Source organism: Scyliorhinus torazame, chromosome 1, assembly GCF_047496885.1.
Source record: "Scyliorhinus torazame isolate Kashiwa2021f chromosome 1, sScyTor2.1, whole genome shotgun sequence".
In the NCBI taxonomy this organism is placed as follows: Eukaryota; Metazoa; Chordata; class Chondrichthyes; order Carcharhiniformes; family Scyliorhinidae; genus Scyliorhinus; species Scyliorhinus torazame.
The window spans coordinates 153,965,955-153,991,827 of record NC_092707.1 but is presented as its reverse complement, the minus strand read 5'-3'; the positions used below and the strand labels follow the sequence as shown (position 1 = coordinate 153,991,827).

The 25,873-nt window shown below is 49.3% G+C and overlaps 1 protein-coding gene across 2 annotated transcripts in view; it reads left to right on the top strand.

The window, feature by feature from the left end:
- LOC140415180 (exostosin-1-like) overlaps positions 1-25,873 on the top strand; it is a 510,761-nt gene that overhangs the window by 430,072 nt on the left and 54,816 nt on the right. For both annotated transcript variants that reach the window (XM_072501034.1, XM_072501033.1), the window contains exons 5-7: positions 229-361; positions 481-599; positions 8,180-8,275. In XM_072501034.1, the coding sequence (XP_072357135.1) occupies positions 229-361; positions 481-599; positions 8,180-8,275 (348 nt within the window). The remainder of the gene's footprint in view (positions 1-228; positions 362-480; positions 600-8,179; positions 8,276-25,873) is intronic.

Here is a 25,873-nt window from a genome sequence, read left to right as displayed (position 1 = left end):
CCACCCCGCACCACCCAAAGCCCAACCCCTACCCCTTCCTCTGATGGTCAGGTTCCAACTCAACACATCTTGATATGAGGAAGGACTCAACCTCAAAACTATGAAAGGAACAAAACGTAAAGTCAGTCAACCAAGGAAACCAGCACATTCAAAAGTGCTCATTTCATTATCTGGATGAAGCAGTAGCTTTTCTGTTGATGATTGACCCAGTTTATTGCTTCTTTTCAGATCATTAAAGATAGAATATTCACACATGTTTCACGAAATAAATTTATGTGGAACAAACTGCCCGGAGGATTATTTGTGTTGCCGCAATACTCTACGCATGCAGCAGATTACCCCTTCTATTATTTGGATGAGGGTAAGTGTGAAAGTGCAATCCTTGATGAATAACCCTGCAGGAATTCATTGTATTGTTCATGCTGATACACTGCTTCTCAATTCTGATTGAATGGTGTGGTTGTTATTTTTTGTTCACAGGTTTAACTCCCAAGAAAGAGTTCACGGGGTTGATTTATGCAGTCTCGCCCCTGGTCTCCCAATCCCAGCCCATCATCAAGTTAATCTTAGCATTGGCAAAATCCAAGTACTGTGCACAGGTATGTAACAAATACCGTATACATGCTCCTTTTTCACTTTTCTTCCTGTGTTTTTTTCATTTCTTTGCTTTATCTGCTGTTCTCCGTCCTCTGTACCACTGAGTGACCCTGACGTGAGGAGGGAAGAACACCATCTGATAGCCGTATTCTGTACCTATACCAGAACTTTAGGTTACTGAAACATCACAGCAGGTTTACTATCTAAAGAATAATATGAAAGACAAACTTGCATTTGTACGGTACCATTCACAACTGCAAGGTGCTTCAGGGTTAACAGAGTACTTCTAAAGTGTAGTCACTGTTCTAGGAAATGTGGCAGCCAATTTGTGCACAGCAAGCTCCCACAAACAGCAACATCTTTTTTTTAATAAAAGTTTTTTATTGGGTTTTCGAACATAGTGGGCAGGATTCTCCAACCCCCCCACCGGGTCGGAGAATCCCCGGGGGATGGCGAGAATCCCACCTGCCGCTCCGACACCGGCTGCCTTATTCTCCGGCGCCAGTTTTCGGGTGGGGGCAGGGATCACGCCACGCCGGTCGGGGGCCATTGGCAGCGGCCCCCTCGGATATTCTCCGGGCCCCGATAGGCCGAGCGGCTGTCCGGCGTGAAATGGACATGGTCCCACTCGGTGGGACCTGGCTGGTAGGCTGGCTGGTGCGCTCCTCGCCGGGGTGCGGGGGTATCAATCCCCGGGGGGGGGAGGCCCCATGGTGGCCTGGCCCGCGATTGGGGCCCACCAATCAGCAGGCGGGCTTGTGCCATGGAGGCACTCCTTCCTCCTAGCCAGCCTCCGTAGGGCTCCGCCATGGCCGGTGCGGAGAAGACACGCCCTGTGCATGCGCAAGAATACGCCGGCCGGTCTGCGTATGCACGGAACCACGCCGGCAGTTCTGCGCATGCGCTAACTCGCATTGGCCCTTTGGTGCCAGTTGGCGCGGCGCCAACCACTCCGGCGCCGGCCTAGCCCCCAGAAGTGCGGAGGATTCCGCAACTTCCGGTTGGCTTGATGCTGGAGTGGTTCGCGCCATTCTTGGCGCCGGCGTCGGGCCAATTCGCCGATTGCGGGAGAATCCCGCGCAGTATATTTACAGGTGTGCACAAAGAAAAAAAAATGCGAAGGTAATACAAACAAGACAAAAACAACAACGCTACATAGTCAGCAAAATCACGTAAATAACAAGGAAAAACAGGAGGAGTGGGGGGGTAGAAACTGGGGAAGTGTATATACATTGAGGTACTGGAGAGACAATTGCAGTATACTTGTATACATGTCTTGTGTATTTTTCCATTGTTTTTCAAACAAAGAGAGCACATACATCACCAGTAATACAAAATAGATCTGGGGGGCCCGGCCCTGGGTGGCGCCCCTGGTGTTGCTTGCTTCTTCCGGTCATTTTTCGCCGTTGTTGCGCGTTTGCCTCAGCTTCAGCCGTTCGTCGTTTCTTCCTCCTCTACTTTCTCACTCTCTGTTGCTGTGTTTGTCATGGTCATTGTCATTTTCTGTGCTCTCCTTCCAGTTTGTGTTCCCTCGTGCTTTCCCCCCACCCCCCCCCCCCCCACCCCCACCCCCACGCCCTGGTTCCCCTCTATTGTTCTTTGCCTCCTGTCTTTCCTTCTTTCCCCCCCTCCCTGCTGTCCCTCCCTCCCCCCTTTACCACCCCTCCCCCCACCCTCTCCCTCCCTGCAGTTCATCTTTCTTTTCTATTGATTTTGGCGACCCCCTCTTGCAGTGCTCCCCACCCCACCCCCCGGGCCTTTGTCTACTTCCTTCTCTTTTCTCATGTTTTGGCTACTTTCCCCTGGGCCTTAGCTACTTGATTATTTATCAGCCTGTTCGTTGGCCACAAACTGGTCCCGGAACAATTGGGTGAATAGCTCGCACGTTCTGTGGAAGCCATCGTCCGACCCTCGGATGGCGAATTAGATTTTCTCCATTTGGAGAAATTCCGATAGGTCGGACAGCCAGTCTGCAGCTTTGGGTGGTGCTGCTGACCACCAGACGAGCAGGATTCTATGTCGGGCGATCAGGGAGGCAAAGGCAAGGGCGTCCGCCCTCCTCCCCATGAATAGATCTGACTGGTCTGATACCCCAAAGACCGCCACTTTCGGGCACGGCTCCACCATCATCCCCACCGCTTTGGACATTGCCTCGAAGAAGGCTGTCCAGTACCCAGCGAGTCTGGGGCAAGACCAGAGCATGTGGGCGTGGTTGGCCGGGTCCTCTTGGCACCGGTCACATCTGTCCTTCACCTCCTGAACAGCAACATCTTAATGGCTAGATTATCTCTTTTACTGATATTAGTTGAAGAATAAATATTGGCCAGAATATCAGGGAGAATTGCCCTGCTCTTTGAAAAAATTAAATAGTGCCATTGAATTTTTACAAACATCTGAAAGGACAGTTGGGGCTTAAGCCTAACATCTCATCCAAACGACAGCATCTCGGGGGTGGCATGGTGGCGCAATGGTTAGCGCTGAGAACCCGGGTTCGATCCCGGCCCCAGGTAACTGTCCATGTGGAGTTTGCACATTCCCCCCCGTGTCTGCGTGGGTCTTGTCCCCCCCCCCAAAAAAATCCAAAGGTGTGCAGAGTTTGGCCATGCTAAATTGCCCCTTAATTGGAAAATAAATTAATTGGGTACTCTAAATTTAGTTTTAAAAAAGAGATGGGCAACAAATGCAGGTCCAACAAGCAACGCCCACATCTTGTGAAAGAATTTTAAAAATTCAACCAAATGTGACAATAATGAGACGAAATATCACCATTTTAGGAAATTAGATAAGAAAGAAAGGAGTAGAAGGAAATGTTGGTAGGGTTAGATAAAGTAGAGTGGAAGGAGGCATTCAAGTCAGAAATCTGTGCTGTAAATTTTACGTTATCTATAATAATAATCATACTCAGTTTTTATCTGCCTGAACTGTTTTGATTGGTCAGTTCAAAAGGTATGTCTATTGGTGCGTTTATTCGATGGATGGTGCCTGATGCACATGGGACAGGTGGAGAATTGTAGCAAGTGATGCATGTGCAACATGGTGGCAGCGATAGGGTGGGGAGCTTTCAAAGAACTAAAGTAGGGGAAGATAAGGGGGCCCCAATAAAGTTGCCCGCGCTGCAGAGATTATTTCTATGAGGGATTGGGATGGCATGGGAGGGATCGTTGAGATGATGAAATTGGGTAAGTCTGGAAAAACGGTGGGGACAATTATTTGATACAAGTTATTATTCGAACGCGATTCCTTGAGCTAAAAAAGAAGATTGACGAAATTTGAATAAAAAGGGTTTAGAAAAGCTATCATCTGAATTAAAAATTGCATCAGTGTTGTTTCTACAAACAAAGAAGATGATAACAGTCTATACCGTCCAGAGCTTTTGCACAATCCAACTCATGCGGCATGCCACAAACTTAAGGCCGGATTTTGGTTACTGTAGTCATTTCCCGACTCGTCAGACCCGCCTCGATAAAAAGATCCCCAGTACACAAATTTTTGTTGTGGTGGGTGCAGGTGCGGAATGGAGCTGGACCCACTGGCCCTGGAAGCAGCCAAAAGGAAGGGCAAATGTGAGGTGGCCTATGGTGTCTGGGTCTTCATCCCAGTTGTGTTACATTTTAGACCCTTCACACCTCAGTCACAGACAAACACACAAACACACACGGTCCCTTGTGCTTTGCATGTGAACGTATGCTCCTCCAGCTATTCCCCATGACCTCTCACACAGTGTGTGCAATTTTTTTTTTCCTTTTACAAATTTAGAGTACCCAATTATTTTTTTTCCAATTAAGGGGCAATTTAGTGTGGCCAATCCACCTAACCTGCACATCTTTGGGTTGTGGGGGTGAAACCCACGCAGACACGGGTAGAATGTGCAAACTCCACACAGACAGTGACCTGGGGCCGGGATCGAACCCGGGTCTTCAGCGTCGTAGACAGCAGTGCTAACCACTGCAACACCGTACCGCCCCTACTGTGTGCAAATTTAATGTCACGTTGTGTCTTGGCACCACCCCCATGGCCCCATACACTGTCCATGCCAACTCAATGCCAGCATGCTGCCAGTGACTCACGATGTCCTCTCATACTGTCCAAACCAACTCTATGCCAATTTATGGGCACATGCTATTTCTCATGCCCCTCGTTCTGTCCATACCAACTCTACCAAAGAATGCCCCTTCCATGCCCATCTGCCCAGTATGCACCATGTAAATAAACAATGTGCGAGAGAATAACAATGACAAGTGTGGAACTGCCAAGAGAAAAAACACCCATTCACATATCTCAAAAGAAAACTGCTGTTGCTTCAACACGATAAAATTGTCAATCACACAGACCATTAAAGTATCAATGATAGAGACTTCAAACACTTCACACCTCTAAATCTTGTCCAAATAAATATTGAGACATTGATAAAAAGAGATCATAGAAAAAGTAACGCATTATAGCTACTTGAAGGTATCAATTAAGCAACGTCAGTAATTCACTTCAGGGGCGTCATTCTCCGACCCCCCGCCGGGTCGGAGAATGGCCGTTGGCCGCCGTGAATCCCGCCCCCGCCCCCGCCGAAGTCTCCGCTCCCGGAGATTGGGCGGGGGCGGGAATCCAGCCGCGCCGGTTGGCGGGACCCCCCGCTGGATTCTCCGGCCCGGATGGGCCGAAGTCCCGCCCAGAAACTGCCTGTCCCGCCGACGTAAATCAAACCTGGTATTTACCGGCGGGACCAGGCAGCGTGGGCGGGCTCCGGGGTCCTGGGGGGGGGCGCGGGGCGATCTGACCCCGGGGGGTGCCCCCACGGTGGCCTGGCCCGCGATCGGGGCCCACCGATCCGCGGGCGGGCCTGTGCCGTGGGGGCACTCTTTCCCTTCCGCCTCCGCTACGGCCTCCACCATGGCGGAGGCGGAAGAGACTCTCCCCACTGCGCATGCGCGGGAAACTTTCGGCGGCCGCTGACGCTCCCGCGCATGCGCGGGGAAACTGACAGCGGCCGCTGACGCTCCCGCGCATGCGCCGCATTTCCGCGCCAGCTGGCGGGGCAACAAACGCCATTTCCGCCAGCTGGCGGGGCGGAAATCCCTCCGGCGTCGGCCTAGCCCCTCAATGTTGGGGCTAGGCCGCCAAAGATGCGGAGACTTCCGCACCTTTTTGCCGGCGCGATGCCCGTCTGATTTGCGCCGGCTTTGGCGCCAGTCGGCGGGCATCCCGCCGTTGGGGGAGAATTTCGCCCCAGTTGTCTCAACAGAATCCCCTGCTGGGCTAATGCTTTCTTGGTCTGGGCTAACAGCCAAGCCTCATTATGCATTCTTGACTGTGAGCTCAGACTCCGTAAACCACGAGTCATGGAGAATCAGGCCAGATTGCACAGAAATTATGTGTGTGGGGGGGGTGGGGGGGGGGGGGGTGGGCGGGGGGGGGGGAGGGGGGAAGGGGGGGTCTAGGAGATGCCTAACCCCACTGTGGAGTCAAGCAGGTTGGGAGTGCAGGATGCAGGTTCGCTAGGCACACGGTTATCCCATGCTGGTGAAAATTGTGGGGTGCAGAAATTAGGGTGGCAGTCCTGGAATCAAGTCCCACTTGCCACTTTTAAATGGTTTGGTAATCGTTCTGACTCAGCAAAAATCTCAGCTTCAGACTCAAGTTATAACATTTCTAAAGCACGTGAATTCTAACCAAGGGCTTTGTCATGGAACTGAATTGGTAGTTAGGAAACGGTTTTCTTTAAGGATACACAAGGAGAACGTGCAGACTCCGCACAGACAGCGACCCAAGCCAGGAATTGAATCTGGGACCATGGTGCTGTGAAGCAACAGTGCTAACCACTGTGCTATCGTGCCTCCCTTGGTGTTGAAATTATAACATGCAGATTTCAAGGGAATTAAGTGTTTATCCTTCAAATAATATTGAACCCATTTGTGTAAACCTGCCTTTATAACTCGGGAGAAGACAGTTCTCAATTAGACTTTCATATTCTGTGTCTATAAACAGGTCACAAGATCCCACTCCTGATCGAACAGCCTCGTCACGCCCAACTCAGGATGTAACGATGCAGCACGGTAGCATTGTGGATAGCACAATTGCTTCACAGCTCCAGGGTCCCAGGTTCAATTCCGGCTTGGGTCACTGTCTGTGCGGAGTCTGCACATCCTCCCCGTGTGTGCGTGGGTTTCCTCCGGGTGCTCCGGTTTCCTCCCACAGTCCAAAGATGTGCAGGTTAGGTGGATTGGCCATGATAAATTGCCCTTAGTGTCCAAAATTGCCCTTAGTGTTGGGTGGGGTTACTGGGTTATGGGGATAGGGTGGAGGTGTGGGCTTGGGTAGGGTGCTCTTTCCAAGAGCCGGTGCAGACTCGATGGGCCGAATGGCCTCCTTCTGCACTGTAAATTCTATGATAATCTATGATGCGTTAAATCTTGTGAGAGGCCTTTCACGCGATTTGCAACGCTCAGAACACCTCGCGAGATCTAACGAGATTAACATATTTGCATGAGCCTAATATGTCATGTGCCCGATTTGTCCGAGGCCTGGGAATGGATCCTGTGCCTGGGAGACCTCGCCATGGTGCTGTTTAGGACTGGTCCACACATACAGCTGTAAAGGCATCTGGGGGGTTCTCCCAGGCCATCAGAGTTGACTTGAGCGGTCAGGCTGTTGGCAGGGTGGTACCATGGCACTCCTGCTGGTACCCAGGCACCGTGACACTGCCAGCCTTGCACCATTACCCAGGCCACCCGGCAATGCCGTGGTGCCCTAGGTTGCCCGTGGCAGGGATCGGGCCCGGGGGTGTCCTGCCCTTAAGAGGTGGGGTGAGGGGGACTCAAGGTCCCCTTCAGAGGTAGGTTGGGTAATGGGGGGGATTGGAGGCTGCGGTGTGGTGCCCAAGGGGGGTCACGAGATCGGGGCGGGATTTAACAATGGCCATCTTAAGCTCGTCAGTGCAGGAAATGAGAGAAGTGTGGCCTTGGCGTTCCTGAATGAGACCTGAAAAAAAAAATCCCATTTGATAGTGGGGTCATTCTCAGCGCTGCAGGCGCCGAAAAAGAAGCCCTGTACACGTGTAAAACGGGACTCTGTTTTTGCACTTTAAATCAGGCCCACTCATTTTTATTCACAGTCCTTTTTTTCAGGGGGTTGGTTAGCTCAGTTGGCTGGACGACTGTTTTGTGATGCTGAGTGACACCAGCACTATGGGTTCAATTCCTGAACTGGCTGAGGTTATTTATGAAGGCCCCGCCTACTCAACCATGCTTCTGTCCTGAGGTGTAGTGAGCATCCGTTAAATCGCCACCAGTCAGCTCTCAAAGGGGAGAGCAGCCGATGGTTCTTTGTGGTCCTATGGTCCTCTGTGCAGCCTACAGTCCTATTTTACAACCCTGTTTTTACTCATGGACAGTTTTATGTCGTTTTTTTTCAGAGTGAGAAATTTTTATTCTGTTAAAGCCTTCGGTGGAAGAATAACTAAGGGACTCAATGTACCAAGATATATTGTTGTAATAAAGATACCATGTTGACCACAAACGTTTTGCAGTCTCAGCTCATTTTATATCATTTACAGCCACCTGTAAAATAATCTTTGCTATTTTGATCCTAGATTATTATCTTGTGGAATTGTGACAAACCATTACCCCCAAGAAGTAAATGGCCCTCCACCAGAATGCCTCTCATATTCATAAGAGGAGAACGTAAGGTAAAGAGTAATTTGTTTCTTAAGGATGACGTATGTGTGAAATGTTATTGGTTTAACAAGCTTATTAACATTAGCTAACCAGAACAATTCCTCATCAATTCAAACATGGGTATTATTTTTAGGCATTGGGGTTGAAGTGTGATATTGTGGATTTGAAGTGTGATATTGTGGATTTGTTGAAGCATGGGTATGGAGATTCATAATAAGGCTGGAGTTAAGAGCAGAGTTGATGAGATGGATGAACAGAATTTAGTAAAGATGAGAGGGTATCAGATTAGATTGCTGACCATCACATGGCAAAGTGTTTAGGATATTAATGACACTGTAGTGCAGGTAGTGATATTCCCTGATACCCAGTCAATCTGGTCTCCTAGCTTGAATGGTGATGTAGGGCCTGGAGTTTTCAAACAACCAACACCAATGTCCGTACAACCAATGTCCAAACAACAGAATCACTTTGGGGAGGGTGAGAGCAGACTATCAAAAGCAAAGTGATGCTGCCTGTGTGGAGTTTGCACATTCTCCCCGTGTCTGCGTAAGTCTCACCCCCACAACAGAAAAATGGGTGGGTTGGGTGGATTGGCCACGCTAAATTGCCCCTTAATTGGAAACAAATAATTGGGTATTCTAAATTTTAAAAAAGCAAAGTAATGGCCGGATCACTTACAGCATTCACATTTACCACCAGTAATCATCTCCGTGGGGCAAATGGTGCAAACAAACTCCAAAATCGTTTGCCAATACAAAGATGCGGTTATAACGTATTAACCATGTTAGCCATTTTTGCCAGTTCTTTACACCTCATTATTTCCCTGTATAGTATTTGTGGATGGGTGTTTACCCCTGTCAGGACTATAGAAAGTCTCTCACTGCTGTGTGCCTTTCCTGCAATACTCTCCCACTTTCTGTTGCATGTCCATTGGTCATCAAAGAACCAAGTGAAAGCTACATCTCCCACCAATACTACACTCCTGTATGTTTCACCCAATGCCGGTGTCTATGTATTTACATTGTGGACCTATTGTTGCCCTTTTATGTATTTTCTTTTTATTTTATTTTCATGTATTAAATGATCTGTTTGAGCTGCTTGCAGAAAAATACTGTACATCAGTACACGTGACAATAAACAAACCCAATCCAATTGCTTTTTAATGACCAGGAGATGGTGATTAGTTTTACTGTCCACTGCTTCTAGCAGGTCAACACACTCACTGCGTGCAATGGGAACTATATTGTTAAATGTTGTACCCTTTTGACCCACAGTCAGGTTTTCTATCTGCTCTCTCATAAGGCAGCAAGTCTGACAGACACAATTCCTGGAATGTAAGTTTTCATGCTCCAGCTCAAGTTTGACTATTCCTTAGTTTGCTACAGAAGTCTCTCAGTAACTATTAAAAGCAGAATAATATCTAAACAGATTTCGACAGATTTCTGCACAATACCTGTTGACACCATCGTGTTAGCTAATGAGTTACTAAAACACTTACATTGGCCGTTTACAACCAGAGGACATCCCAAAATGCTTTACAACCAATTATGTACTTTTGAAATGTGGTCACTGTAATAATGTAGGAATCACAGCAGCCAATTTATGCATAGCAAGCTTCCACAAATAGCAATGTAATAATGAGCAGGTAGTTTGGTTTTGTGATGTTGATTGAGGGACGAATATTGGCCAGGGCACCCAGGGATAACTCCCCTGCTCTTCTTTGGAAAAGTACCATAAGATTTTGCACATCCACCTGAGAGGGCAGATAGGGCCATTTCATTTGAGAAAGGGTAGCTCTGACAGTACAGCCCTCCCAGCACACTGCACTGGAGTGTTCGCCTGGATTTTTGTGCTCCAGTCCTGGAGTGACACTTGTACCTTCTGATTTGGAGGTGAGAATGCTACTAACCAAGCCGTGCACTGCCACCGAATGAGGTGAGGCAGGACTTAAGACAGGACTCAGAGCAAACTGTTTATTTTACAGCAGAGTCTGTTTATTCTTCACACCACAGCAAATAGTCTACAAATTACATTTTAAAATGCACTACCAGCTACAACAAACGGAACTCGTGACCGAATCGACAGCAACGTCGCCCGATAAAAGCAAAATGCAGCGAGTGGAGGATAATTGTATCATACAAATTATCTGCTTTAAAATCAATGCCTGTCATTTACAGCAGTGCAGCCACCAGGAGAATTACCCAGTCATCTCCAATCTGACTGCGATTGGGGGTGTCATTCTATACAGTCAGATCCCTAAACTCTGGCAGACTTGCGATATAAAAGGCAAGTACATGAAATGTGTTTTAAGCTTAGACCTTTCGTCGAATTGAATAAAAATCAAGAGAACTCATCGCAAAGTACCCAAAAGGTTAACCACATCAATCACATAATGAACAAGCGCTGAGCAAACTTAAGATCAAAGAGAACTTCCTCCTCATAAAATAGTATTCTGTGGAATACATTTCAACCAAAGCAGTTTATTGTCCCAATTAACACCTTTTAAATAGAACTGGATGAATATCTGGTGAGGAACAGATAGTGTTGATTAAGTCTGTGTGAAACTGCGTGGTTCCTGAATGACTCCATGGAAACCTGTCACCCAGGAAGGCAAGTGCTTAGAGATGAATACAATAGAAATTTTGGAGTTTTACTTGCTTCACTTTGGAGGCACAGCAAGAGGTTCCACAGAACCTTTCCCCAGGATCACAGAATGGTCCCCAGCACGGAAGCAAATTGTGCTGGCATTTTACCCCACATGAGCTGTGGGTCTAATTCCACATTCCTACTCGCTCCCCACAACCAACCTAGTCTCAATCTGCTCTTAACACTCATTCCCCAAACTCTTTCTTGCCCCACACAGTCCAATCAATCACTTCAGTTCGCTCCCCGGATTCTGTAATATCCCACATAATCTAATTCCACTCTCCTACTTATTCCATATACCTTTTAATATTCCACCCATTTCAGTTCCACTCTCCTACTTTCAATATCCTTCAAAATTCAACTCTTGTCATTTACTATCCTGCCCGGTCTAATTTCACTCGACTGCTCACTCTTTCTATGCTATGATAGTCCTCTTTTCCAAGCAAGTATCCACTTCCATTTTAAAAGAAAATGTGGATGCTAAACAATAGTGGTTTGTGGGAGAGAGTTCCACATTCCATCTTTTGAGTAAAGCCAGCTTCCCTAACGTTGTCCCCACTCATTTTACCATTGCACTGATCAGTGAAAACAATATATTGTTACTTCCCTCAGCTCACTCTTTAATTATCTCAAAGTGATAAATACTCGAGAGGAGATCATTTGCAGGGAAAGTGGGACGAATTGGATAGCCCTTTCAAAGATGAACCAAACGATGACCTTCTGTGCCCTATGGTTCCATAATCTCTATCAAGTCACCCCTATCTTTTTTCAGCTTCAGTGGAAAAAAGCCCTAACCTTTAAATTATTCCTTCATATCAGTTACCCTGTCAGCCTTGGTGACATTCTCGTGAGTCTACGCTTAACCTTTTTCACTTCGTTTAGCTTCTTTCTGTGATGGATCAAATTGCTACTGGTCTGAGGAAACAAACAGTTTTGATGGAAAGAAGGCATTTCGTGTTTTCTGCTTTTCAGGCTCATCAGAATTGTGTGCAGTTTGATAATTCATGGTTGATTGGATTTTGATAATTAACTTAATCATATTGCAGCACATAAAATATATATACTGCACACATTAATTTATTCATAGCACAATATTACTAATGAACATTCCAGGTAGCCTGTGATTAATATCCCCATACAGAGATAGCTCTTTTGCATTTGATCAGTCTCTTCACATCACCCCAGTATTTATCCTTCTACATGACTTATGAAGGCCCATTTGTAATGCCTTGATTAATGTATTGCCGGGGTTCCAATCGACTTAATATTGTGAAGCTCTTGATTCCACATGGTTTGTCCCATTGTTGCTTTTATTCTTGCATTTTCTTATATTTCATCCATGTATCATTTGTGAAAGGTTTTTACTGATACATAGAAGATAGGAGCAGGAAGAGGCCTTTTGGCCCTTCAAGCCTGCTCTGCCATTCATCACGCTCATGGCTGATCATCCAACTCAATATCCTAATCCTGCTTTCTCCCCATAGCCTTTGATCCCATTCTCCCCAGTGCTATATCCAGCCACCTCTTGAGTATATTCAAAGTTTTAGCATCAACCACTTCCTGTGGTAATGAATTCCACAGGTTCACCACTCTTTGTGTGAAGAAATGTCTCCTTATCTCTGTCCGAAATAGTTTACCCTGAATCCTCAGACTGTGACCTCTGGTTCTGGACACACCCATCATTGGTAACATCTTCCCTACATCTACCTTGTCTAGTCCTGTTAGAATTTTATAAGTCTCTCTGAGATCCCCCCTCATTCTACTGAACTCCAGCAAGAACAATCCCAACCTAGTCAATCTTTCCTCATATGACAGTCCCGCCATTCCTGGAATCAGACTGGTAAACTTTCACTGCACTCCCTCGAGAGCAAGAACATCCTTCCTCAGAGAAGGAGACCAAAACTGCACACAATACTCCAAGTGTGGCCTCACCAAGGCCCTGTACAATTGCAGCAACACATCCCTGCTTCTATACTCAAAACCTCTTGCAATGAAGGCCAACATACCATTAGCCTTCTTTACCACCTGCTACACCTGCATGCTTACCTTCAGCGAATGGTGCACAAGGACACCCAGATCCCACTGCACACTCCCCTCTCCCAATTTACAACCATTCAGGTAGTGATCTACCTTCCTGTTTTTGCTTCCAAAATGAATAACCTCACACTTTTCCAAATTATACTGCATCTACCATTGGTTTGCCCACTCGCCCAACCTGTCCAGATCTTGCTGTAGGATCCCTGCATCCTCGCCACAATTCACCTTCCCACCTAATTTGGTATCATCTGCCAACTTTGAGATGTTAGATTTTGTTCCCTCATCCAAATCATTAATATATATGTGAATAGCTGGGGTCCCAGCACTGATCCCTGTGGTACCCCACTAATTACTGCCTGCCAATTTGAAAAGGATACATTAATCCCTACTCTTTGTTTCCTCTCTCCAACCAGTTTTCTATCCAACTCAATACATTTCCCCCAATCCCATGCACTTTCATTTTGCACAATAATCTCTTATGCGGGACTTTGTCAAATGTCTTCTGAAAGTCCAAATATACCACATCGACTGACTCCCCCTTGTCGACTGTGCTGGTTACCTCTTCAAAGAACTCCAACATATTTGTCAAGCATGATTTTCCCTTCATAAATCCATGCTGACTCTGACTGATCCTGCCATTGCTTTCTAAATGTTCCGCTATAAAGTCCTTGATAATGAATTCAAGCATTTTCCCAACTACCGATGTTAGGCTTACTGGTCTATAATTCCCTGCTTTCTCTCTACCTCCCTTTTTGAATATCGGAGTGACGTGAGCTACCCCCCAATATGCAGGGACAGTTCCAGAGTCTATAGAATCCCGGAGATGACCACCAATGCATCCACTATTTCCAGAGCCACCTCCTTAAGCACTCTCCCCTGATAAATTTAAGGTGCCAGCTGTGGCTCAGATGGTAGCATTCTTGCTTCTGAGTTAGAAGGTTGTGGGTTCAACTCCCATTCCATCGACCTCAGGACAAAAACCAAGGCTTGGCATTCTGAGGGTTGCTGCACTGTTGAAGTAGTCACTTGTTGGATGAGAGTTCAGATCAAAGCCCTGTCAGTCCTCTTGGGTGAGGATGTAAATGATCCCATGGCATTATTTTGAGGAAGATCAGGGGAGTTATTCCTGGTATCTGAGTCAATATTTATTCCTCAATCAACATAACTAAAACATAAATATTTTCCATTTACAATAAATTTTATAACAACGCCAACATCATAAACAACGGATGTAACACTGAACTACGTAACAAAAACATAACCAAATGTATGCACCTTGTGGTAAACCACTGTGTTTGATATGAGAGGTTGTACGGTAGAACCTGCACTACAGGTTCACCTGTGGCCCCTGCATGCTAGCTCCGCCCAGGAGGCGGGGTATAAATATGCGTGGCCTCCAGCTCGCAGCCATTTCGCCAGCTGCTGTGGGAGGCCACACATCTGATACTAATAAAGCTTCAGTTTGGATTCAACTTCGTCTCCAGTCAAATTGATCGTGCCTCAATTTATTAGTATCAGATTCAGAAGATGGACCTCCGTATTAAACCAGATCACCTGCAGCTGAATCCACACTCAAGCGACGCCAGAAAGGACTTCCAGCACTGGCTAGCTTGTTTTGAAGCGTATATCAACACGGCGCCGACCCCTGTTCCAGAGGCTCAGAAGATCCAGATATTGTACTCCAGACTCAGTTCCAAAGTCTTCCCGCTGATCCAGGATGCGCCCAATTACGCTGATGCCATGACTCAACTCAGAGAAAATTATGAACAAAAGACGAACACGCTCTTCGCCAGGTACGCGCTCGCAACTCGTGCTCAACTACCTGGTGAGTCAATCGAGGACTTCTGGAGGGCCCTGATCCCACTAGTTCGGGACTGTGACTGCCAGGACGTTACAGCTAAGGAGCACTCAGATCTCCTTATGTGGGACGTTTTTGTGACTGGGATTGGGTCTGATATTATCAGGCAGCGGCTCCGAGAAGAGGCCACGCGCGACCTCGCAGAGACTAAAACACTAGCGCTCTTCATGACGGTCGCCCTGCGAAATGTCCAGTCCTACGCCCCCAACCGCGTGGCCCACTCCTCCTACGCTTCATGGGCCCCACACGCAGCCGCCTCAGCGGGGACGCTACCCACCCAATACGCCTGCGCTATGCACCAGCCAGCGATCCCCGGGGGGGCCCCGATGCTAGTTTTGTGGCCAGCAAAAATACCTCCGCCAACGCTGCCCGGCCCACGCTGCCCTTTGTAAGGCCTGCGGGAAGAAGGGCCACTTCGCTGCGGTGTGCCAGGCCCGTTCAGCGGCCACGGTCGCCCCCCGCCCCCCCCCCCCCCCCCCCCGGTCACGGACAATGTGCGCCGCAATCCTCCTCTCCTCCCCAGGCCATGTGCGACCAATGGGTGCCGCCATCTTCTCCTACGCGCAACACGTCCGTTTCATGGACGCCGCCATCTTGCTCCACCCCCGCAATGTGCATTCCATGGGTGCCGCTATTTTGTAACCCCGCAGGATCTCCGGGCGCCATCACCTTGTCTCCCCCGCAGCACATGGACACCAACGGCGTTCCAGGACCTCAACTCAATGGCTGCCTCACTACCCGACGATCAACCATGGCTCGCCTCCATGGCAATCGACCAGTCCCGACCACATAACCTGACCAATGCATCCACCAGCGTGAAAGTCAACGGCCATGTGACCTCCTGCCTATTGGACTCCGGGAGCATCGAGAGCTTTGTACACCCAAATACGGTAAGGCGCTGCTCCCTTAAGGTACACCCTACCAATCAAAAAATCTCCCTGGCCTCCGGATCCCATCGCGTAGCGATCCGGGGGTACTGCACGGTCACGCTCACAGTCCAAGGTGTAGAGTCCCACGGCTTTCGCCTCTACGTCCTCCCTAACCTCTGCACTTATCCTCAGCCTGGACTTCCAATGCAACCTCCAGAGCCTGACCCTTAAATTCGGCGTACCCTTACCACCCCTCACTGTGTGCGGCCTCGCGACCCTAAAGGTCGATCCTCCTTCCCTCTTTGCCAATCTAACTCCAGATTGCAAACCCGTCGCCACCAGGAGCAGACGGTACAGCACCCAGGATAAGGCCTTCATCAGGTCCGAGGTCCAGCGGTTGCTTCGGGAAGGCATCATCGAGGCCAGCAGCAGCCCCTGGAGAGCTCAAGTGGTAGTGGTTAAATCTGGGGAGAAAAACCGAATGGTCTTGGACTACAGCCAGACCATCAACAGGTACACGCAGCTCAACGCGTACCCCCTCCCACACATATCTGATATGGTTAACCAGATTGCACAGTACCGGGTCTTCTCAACGGTGGACCTGAAATCCGTTTACCACCAGCTCCCCATCCGTAAATCGGACCAGCCATACACTGCCTTTGAGGCAGACGGCCAGCTATATCACTTCCTTAGGGTCCCCTTCAGCGTCACCAATGGGGTTTCGGTCTTCCAAAGGGAGATGGACCGAATGGTCGACTGGTACGGTTTGCGGGCCTAGACAATGTGACCATTTGCGGCCATGACCAGCAGGACCACGACGCCAACCTTGCTAGATTTCTCCGCACCGCCACTCTCCTCAACCTCACGTATAACAAGGAGAAGTGTGTGTTCCGCACAAACCGCTTAGCCATCCTCGGCTACGTGGTCCAGAATGGAGTTCTGGGGCCCGATCCCGACCGCATGCGTCCCCTCATGGAGCTCCCCCTCCCCTACTGCCCCAGGGCCCTCAAACGTTGCCTGGGCTTCTTCTCATATTATGCGCAGTGGGCCCCAAACTATGCGGACAAGGCCCGCCCACTCATACAGTCCACTCACTTCCCCCTGACGGCTGAGGCCCAACAGGCCTTCGCCCGGATCAGAGCTGACATTGCCAAAGCTGGAATGCACGCTGTAGACAAAACACTTCCCTTCCAAGTAGAAAGCGACGCATCGGACGTCGCCCGTGCCACCACCCTCAATCAAGCAGGCAGGCCCGTGGCATTCTTTTCCCACACCCGCCAAGCCTCTGAAATTCGGCACTCGGCTGTCAAAAATGAGGCCCAGGCTATCGTTGAGGCTGTGCGAGATTCGAGGCATTACCTGGCCGGCAGGAGATTTACTCTCCTCACTGACCAATGGTCGGTAGCCTTCATGTTCAACAACACACAGCGGGGCAAGATCAAAAATGATAAAATCTTGCGGTGGAGGTTCGAGCTCTTCACCTATAACTATGAGATTAACTATCGCCCTGGCAAACTCAACGAGCCCCCAAATGCCCTAACCCGAGGTACATGTGCCAGCGCACAGGTGGACCGACTCCGGATCCTGCACGACAGCCTTTGTCACCCAGGAGTCACTCGGTTGTACCATTTCATTAAGGCACAAAATTTGCCCTACTCCATCGAGGAAGTAAGGACAATCACCAGGGACTGCCAGGTCTGTGCGGATTGCAAGCTGCACTTCTACCAGCCGGACTGCATGCGCCTGGTGAAGGCCTCCCACCCCTTTGAACGCCTCAGCGTGGATTTCAAAGGCCCCCTCCCATCCTCCAATCGACACACATATTTCCTCAGTGTGATCGATGAATACTCCCGGTTTCCCTTCACCATCCCATGCCCCGACATGACGTCTGCCACCGTTATTAAAGCCCCTAATTCTATCTTCACTCTGTTCGGCTTCCCCGCCTACATCCACAGTGACAGGGGATCCTCATTCATGAGTGATGAGCTACGCCAGTTCCTGCTCAGCAGGGGTATCGCCTCCGGCAGAACAACGAGCTACAACCCCCGGGGAAGCGGACAGGTAGAAAGGGAGAATGGGACGGTATGGAGGGTCGTCCAGCTGGCCCTGCGGTCCAGAAATCTCCCGACCTCCCGCTGGCAAGAGGTCCTCCCTGATGCACTACATTCCATTTGCTCATTACTCTGCACTGCCACTAACAATACACCACATGAACGTCTTTTTGCCTTCCCCAGGAAGTCCACATCCGGGGTATCACTCCCAACTTGGCTCACAGCTCCGGGAACCGTGCTTCTCCGTAAACATGTGCGGCTCCACAAGGCGGATCCGTTGGTGGCGAGGGTGCACCTACTCCACGCAAACCCACAGTACGCCTACGTGGCGTTCCCCGATGGCCGCCAGGATACCATCTCCCTCAGGGACCTGGCACCAGCAGGTTCCACCCCCACACCACCCCCGTCGCCCCCGGTGCCACCCTCCCCTCCCCCGCCACTCCCATCACCCCCCCCAGGACCGTCCGTCCTCCCCCGCCCACGCCCGTCGATGAAGAGGATTTCAGCACGCTCCCGGAGTCAACTTCGACCACGACAGCGCCAACATCGCAGTCACCACTTCGCCGACCTCAAAGGACCATCAAGGCACGGGACCGGCTGAACCTCTGACCGGCCTGCCAAGAGACATTTTTTTTTGCTGCTCTGTAAATATTAAAATTTCTAATTGTATATAGTTATCCACCACCCCCGCCGAACTCAATTTTAACAGGGGGTGAATGTGGTAAACCACTGTGCTCTGATATTAGAGGTTGTACGGTAGAACCTGCACTACAGGTTCACCTGTGGCCCCTGCATGCTAGCTCTGCCCAGGAGGTGGGGCAGCACGGTAGCATTGTGGATAGCACAATTGCTTCACAGCTCCAGGGTCCCAGGTTCGATTCCGGCTTGGGTCACTGTCTGTGCGGAGTCTGAACATCTTCCCCGTGTGTGTGTGGGTTTCCTCCAGGTGCTCCGGTTTCCGCCCACAGTCCAAAGATGTGCAGGTTAGGTGGATTGGCAATGATAAATTGCCCTTAGTGTCCAAGATTGCCCTTGGTCTTGAGTGGGGTTACTGGGTTATGGGGATCGGGTGGAGGTGTTGACCTTGGGTAGGGTGCTCTTTCTAAGAGCCGGTGCAGACTCGATGGGCCGAATGGCCCCCCTCTGCACTGTAAATTCTATGATAATCTATGAAATATGCGTTGCCTCCAGCTTGCAGCCATTTCGCCAGCTGCTGTGGGGGGCCACACATCTGATACTAATAAAGCCTCAGTTTGGATTCAACTTCGTCCCCAGTCAAATTGATCGTGCCTCACACCTCACCCACAAAAGAGAGGAAAAATAAAACCCAACCAGCCCCCCTCCCTCGCCACCTAACCACACCCCCGCTCCTAGCAACTGACGGTGACTAATTCCTTAAAGTAGGCAATGAATGACTGCCATCTCAGGTAGAACCCCTCACCTGACCCCGACGGTGTACTTGACTTTCTCCAGGTACATAAATTCCATAGGGTCACCCAACCATACCGAGGCGCTGGGTGGAGTAGGAGACCACCACCCGAGCAGAACTTGTCTCTGGGCAATCAACGAAGCGAAGGCGAGGACATCTACCTTCACCCCCCCCGTTTGCAGCCCTGGCAATTCCGGCATGCCGAAAATGGCCACCAAAGGACAAGGCACCAAATCAATATTCAGAATCGCTGACATGGTGCTAAAGAAGGAGACCCAAAAGCTTACCAGGTTGGGACATGACCAGAACACATGTGTGTGGTTGGCTGCCCCCTGACACACTGCTCGCACCTGTCTCCTACCCCCGAAAAGAAACCGCTCTAGTGGAAGGAGAGAGAACAATATTCAACATCCGCCAAATATTGGCTGACAATTGCCGACCCTTAGTAAAGCCTGTCTGATCCTCTGCAATCACCCCAGGGAGACAGGGCTCCAGCCTCAATGCCAACAACTTAATCAGCATCTTGGCGTTAACATTCAAAAGAAGATAGGCCGCTATCACCCACACTCCATTTAGTTTTTATCCTTCTTCAACAGACGGGACATAGAAGCCTGCAAAAGTGTAGCGGGCAAATATCCCCAGGACATCACTTCTCAGCCTTTTGGCTAAGATCAAACGTCAGACCAAGTCCAAGATGAGGGCAATGCCTTTTCTTGTCAGCTTGGATCTTGTCTATCTCTCTTGTGGAGACCATGAATTGTGTTCAATTTGAATAGTTTTTTGGAGCAAGCAATCAGATGGATTAAGGGTTTGCTCTGTCCACTCTGCCCATTGGCTTTGTAATTGTAAGGATGGGATAAAAAATGTTTTAAAAAGAGCCCTGGGACAAAGAATCATTTAACATATCCACCAGCAGCAGGATCAATTGATCCGCAAACTTCTTGTAAAGTTAGACAGGAAACCCATCAGGCCCGGGAGCTTTACCAGTCTGCATCCGACCAGTACCTATCAAAATTTTCTCAGGGCCTAACGGGGCATCCAACTCTTCCCATCTCTCACTCCCCACTGCTGGAAAAGCCAATCCATCTAAAAATGTCGAAGTATCCAACCCTCTCACCGGGGGCTCCGACCTATAGCTACCCTTGCAGAAAACCTAAAACGCATCATTGACTTTATCCAGGGTGGTAACCAAGCTGCCTCCCAAATCCTCAACCTGAATAATCTCCGAGTAAGCAACCTACTGCCTCAGCTGATGGGCTAAAAGCCTTCTCCTCATATTCGTAAAAAAATCCCTTTTTAGAGCAGCACGGTGGCACAGTGGTTACCACTGCTGCCTCACGGCGCCGATGTCCCAGGTTCGATCCCGGCTCTGGGACACTGTGTGTAGAGTTTGCACATTCTCCCCGTGTTTGCGTGGGTTTCACCCCCACAACCCAAAGATGTGCAGGGAGGTGGTTTGGCCACGCTAAATTGCCCCTCAATTGGAAAGTTAATTGGGTACTCTAAATTTTTCTTTTTAAAATCCCTATTGAACACCGCAGCTGGCACACCACCTTGCCCGTGGACAACAGACCGAACTGTGTCTGCAGCTTCTTCCTGCTCGCTAGGAGCACCGGGGTTGGGTCACACGAATATCCTCCAGGCTAGCATCCACCAACCTTTTAAAAAATATATATATAGAGTACCCAATAAATTTTTTCCAATTAAGGGGCAATTTAGCGTGGCCAATCCACCTATCCTGCACATCTTTGGGTTGTGGGGGCGAAACCCACGCAAACACGGGGAGAATGTGCAAACTCCACACGGACAGTGACCCAGAGCTGGGATCAAACCTGGAACCTCGGTGCCGTCAGACAGCAGTGCTAACCATTGTACCACCATGCTGCCCAATGCATCCACCAACCTCTGCCACTCCACCCTTATCTCTCTATCCATATGCACCTTATATGATATTATCTCTCCTCTAGTAACCGCCTTCAAGACTTCCTAGGGCATGGAGGGTGAGACAGATGCATTCTTATTGAACCCGACATACGCCCACAGAACATCTTCTCCGCCAATAACCCTACATCCAACCTCCACGGCAGACGCTGAGCGGGACCCGACTTCAAAACCAAGTCCACCAGATGCGGAGCATGCTCCAAAATTACAATAGCCAAGTATTCCGCTTTCCTCACCCAAGGGAGAAGAGACCTATCTACCAGAAAATGTTGATCCTGGAATAAACCTTGTGGACTGGAGAGAAGAACGAGAATTTCTTATCTCCCGGGTACATGAACCACTATGGATCTGCACCCACCCACCCCCGTCCCCCCCTCCAATCTGCTCCATAAACACCAAAAATGCCTTCGCCACCCCCAAAGGAGCCAATGACATAGGCCACAATAATCATGGGGGACTTCAGTAAGCAGGTGGACTGGGAAAATCAGGTTGGGAGTGGATCCCAAGAAAAGGAATTTGTGGAATGTTTAAGAGAGGGTCTTTTGGAGCAGCTTGTGGTAGAGGCCACAAGGGAACAGGCAATTCTGGATTTGGTGATGTGTAATGAGGCAGACATGTTTAGGGAACTTAAGGTGAAGGAACCCTTAGGGAGCAGTGACCACAATATGATAGAATTTACCCTGCAGTTTGAGAGGGAGAAGCTGGAATCAGATGTAACAGTATTACAATTAAATAAGGGTAACTACAAAGACATGAGTGAAGAGGTGGCCAGATTTGATTGGAAAAGGAGCCTAGCAGGGAAGACAGTGGAACAGCAATGGCAGGAGTTTTTGGGTGTTATTCGGGAGGCATAGCAGACATTCATCCCAAGGAGGAGGAAACATGCTAAGGGGAGGACAAGGCATCCATGGTTGATGAGGGAAGTCAAGGGCAGAAGAAAAGAAAAAGAAAAAGCACACAAAGTGGCGAGGAATAATGAGAAGCCAGAGGATTGGGAAGCCTTTAAAAGCGAGCAGAGGACAACTAAAAAAGCAATAAGGGGAGAGAAGATGAATTATGAGTGCAAGTTAGCTAGTAGCATAAAAGAAGATAGGAAGAGTTTTTTTCAATATATAAAAGGTAAGAGGGAGGCAAAAATAGACATTGGATCACTGGAAAACATGGCTGGAGAAGTAATAATAGGAAACAAAGAAATGGCAGATGAACTGAATAGCTACTTTGCATCAGTCTTTACGGTGGAAGACACCAGTGGGATGCCAGAGCTCCAGGAGAATCAGGGGACAGAGGTGAGTACAGTGGCCATCACTAAGGAGAAGGTTCTGGGGAAACTGAAAGGTCTGAAGGTGGATAAGTCACCTGGACCAGATGGACTACATCCCAGGGTTCTAAAAGAGATAGCTGAGGAGATTGTGGAGGTATTGGTGGTGATCTTTCAGGAATCACTGGAGGCAGGAAGGGTCCCAGAGGACTGGAAAGTGGCTAATGTAACACTGGTGTTTAAGAAGGGAGGGAGGCAGAAGATGGGAATTATAGGCCGGTTAGCCTGACTTCGTTCATTGGTAAGATTTTAGAATCCATTATTAAAGATGAGATCGCGGAGTACTTGAAAGTGCATGGTAAAATAGGACTGAGTCAGCACGGCTTTGTCAAAGGGAGGTCATGTCTGACATCTGTTGGAGTTCTTTGAGGAGGTAACAAGGAAGTTAGACAAAGGAGAACCAGTGGACGTGATTTATTTAGATTTCCAGAAGACCTTTGACAAGGTGCTGCATAGGAGATTGTTAAATAAGTTAAGAGCCCATGGTGTTAAGGGTAAGATCCTGGCATGGATAGAGTGGGGATAAAGGGTATTTTTCAGGATGGCAGCCGGTGACTAGTGGTGTGCCTCAGGGGTCTGTGCTGGGACCACAACTTTTCACAATATACATTAATGATCTGGAAGAAGGAACTGAAGGCACTGTTGCTAAGTTTGCAGATGATACAAAGATCTGTAGAGGGACAGGTAGTATTGAGGAAGCAAGGGGGCTGCAGAAGGATTTGGACAGGCTAGGAGAGTGGGCAATGAAGTGGCAAATGAAATACAATGTGGAAAAGTATGAGGTTATGCACTTTGGAAGGAGGAATTTAGGCTTAGACTATTTTTTAAATGGGGAAATACTTAGTAAATCAGAAGCACAAAGTGACTTGGGAGTCCTTGTTCACGATTCTCTTAAGGTTAACGTGCAGGTTCAGTCGGCAGTGAGGAAGGCAAATGCAATGTTAGCATTCATATTGAGAGGGCTAGAATACAAGACCAGGAAAGTACTTCTGAGGCTGTATAAGGCTCTGGTCAGACCCATGTGGAGTGAGCTGTTTTGTGCCCTGTATCTAAGGAAGGATGTGCTGGCCTTGGAAAGGGTCCAGAGGAGGTTCACAAGAATAATCCCTGGAATGAAGGACTTGTCATATGAGGGACGGTTGAGGACTCTGGGTCTGTACTTGTTGGAGTTTAAAAGGATGAGGGGGATCTTATTGAAACTTACAGGATACTGCGAGGCCTGGATAGAGTGGACGTGGAGAGGATGTTTCCACTTGTAGGAGAAACTAGAACCCGAGGACACAATCTCAGACTAAAAGGACGAGGAAGAATTTCTTCGGCCAGCGGGTGGTGAATCTGTGGAACTTTTTGCCACACAAGGCTGTGGAGGCCAAATCACTGAGTGCCTTTAAGACAGAGATAGATAAGTTCTTGATTAATAAGATCAGGGGTTATGGGAAGAAGGCAGGAGAATGGGGATGAGAAAATATCAGCCATGATTGAATGTCGGAGCAGACTCGATGAGCCAAGTGGCCTAATTCTGCTTTTATGTCTTATGGTCTTATAGTCTTATGGTCTTATGATCCAACTTTGGATCAAGTATGCAGTTTAAATCACCTCCAAAAAATCAATTGGGGCGTATTCAAATCTGGAATTGAAGCCAACAGTTTTCAAATGAGGCATATCATCACAATTCTGGACATATACATTGACCAATGCCACCAACGTGCCTGCCAAGAACCCAGTAACCAGACCCTGCCATTGAAGCCCGATTGAAACACCTGGCTCACCTTCGGCAGCCTGGTCCGATCCCTTATCTGCAGATCCATCTCCTGCAAAAACACCACATCGGCCCTAAGGTTCTTAAGGTGAACAAATATTCTCAACCTTTTTACTGGGCAACCAACCCCCTTTCACTCCAGGTGACAAACCTGGGGATTCCGAACCTCCCTCAACCCGAAGCTAGCCATTTCCACCGAGAGGGATCATCAAGCGCCTGCCCAGAGAGTGGAGGCCCAAGGCCCACTCAAGATGGTCACCAAACGTACCCACAAAGTGAAACAAAGAAAAGCTCATAGTCACCATTCGAGAACTAACCTGGTGCTAATAGACCCCCTATTACAGAGGTGCCAGTGGGGGTCTCTCCCTATTACAGGGGGCGCTGGGAGGGGGGGGGGGGGCATATTACAATGGTCCCTGGTGGTGGTGGGGTGGGTCGGGTCACCCCCATACTTGGGGGTGGGGGGGGCACGGAACACTGAATTGCTTGCTGGATTGCGCTCCCAGGAGCATCATCAATGGTTGCAAGTCTGCTCCGGCGGGAGAACATAGGGCAGGATTCTCCAGTGACTGACACTGGAATTGGGAAGCGCGATCAGGATGAGAATTGCAAGTCAGCCAAAAATTCAGGCCGGCGCCGGGTGTGCGACGAAATGCCATGCATCGGTGCCTCGACAGCAGAGTGAATGCATTCTATGAAGCACATACAGTAAACACCATTGGCATATCATTAACGGGCCCATCCTGGTATTCTCCGGGACTCCCGCGATGCTCTGCCTCTGCCAGGCGGAAGTAATGAAGGCGATGTTCACTTGTGGTTTTAAAAATCGGGAATAAGGCACAGCGGCTGCTGATGGAGAGCGAAGGTAGGTCATGTTTGAGGTGTGAAAGTGGGTTGCCGGTCTTGCCACTGGCATGGCTGATGGAGGATGGGGGCGTCTGCCAGGCCCGAGGGGAGTAGCGGGGTTGACCAGGGGATGAGCCGTGGCGTCGGTGTGACATCTGGGACCAGAGTGACCCCCATGGCCTGCAAGGTAGCCACCTTGATGCAAACCCACTGACCATCCGCCATGACACGCAGTTGCATAGAGCAATACCGGCCGTATCCCCCCACTCGATCCCCCCACACGATCCATCCCCCCACTCTAAACCACTCCCTGCATCCCACCAAACCTATCCCCACCCTCAACCCCTCCCTCCACCCCACCTCGCCTACCCCCACCCGACAAACAGGCGCCACCAGCCGATGGGACATCACATGGCCCACCCAAGGGCAACACTCACAACAACCCCTATAGGAGGGCACCAGACGGGGTCTGCAGAACGTACCGCTGACATTGGTAGTGCCAGGCACCGGTACTCCTGCCAGCAGGGATGGGTGCCGGGCACCGATGGGGCCAGGGGTGCAGTGAGGAGGGCAGAGTACTAGGGGGAATGGCCGGGAGTGGGTGTGGGGAGGAGGGAGCTAGGGGGACAGGGACATTAGGGGGAAGGGACTGTAGTACAGGACGGGCCACCGTGTAGTCCATTAGACCGGGTTGAGCACGGGGGTACACACCATCCTAAAATACCTGCCTTTCACGCCCTGCAGACAATGGATTTCGGAATCCAACCAGGAATGGTTGCCATCGAGGGTGGCATGTGGCGCAGTGGTTAGCACTGGGACTACGGCGCTGAGGACCCGGGTTCGAATCCCGTCCCT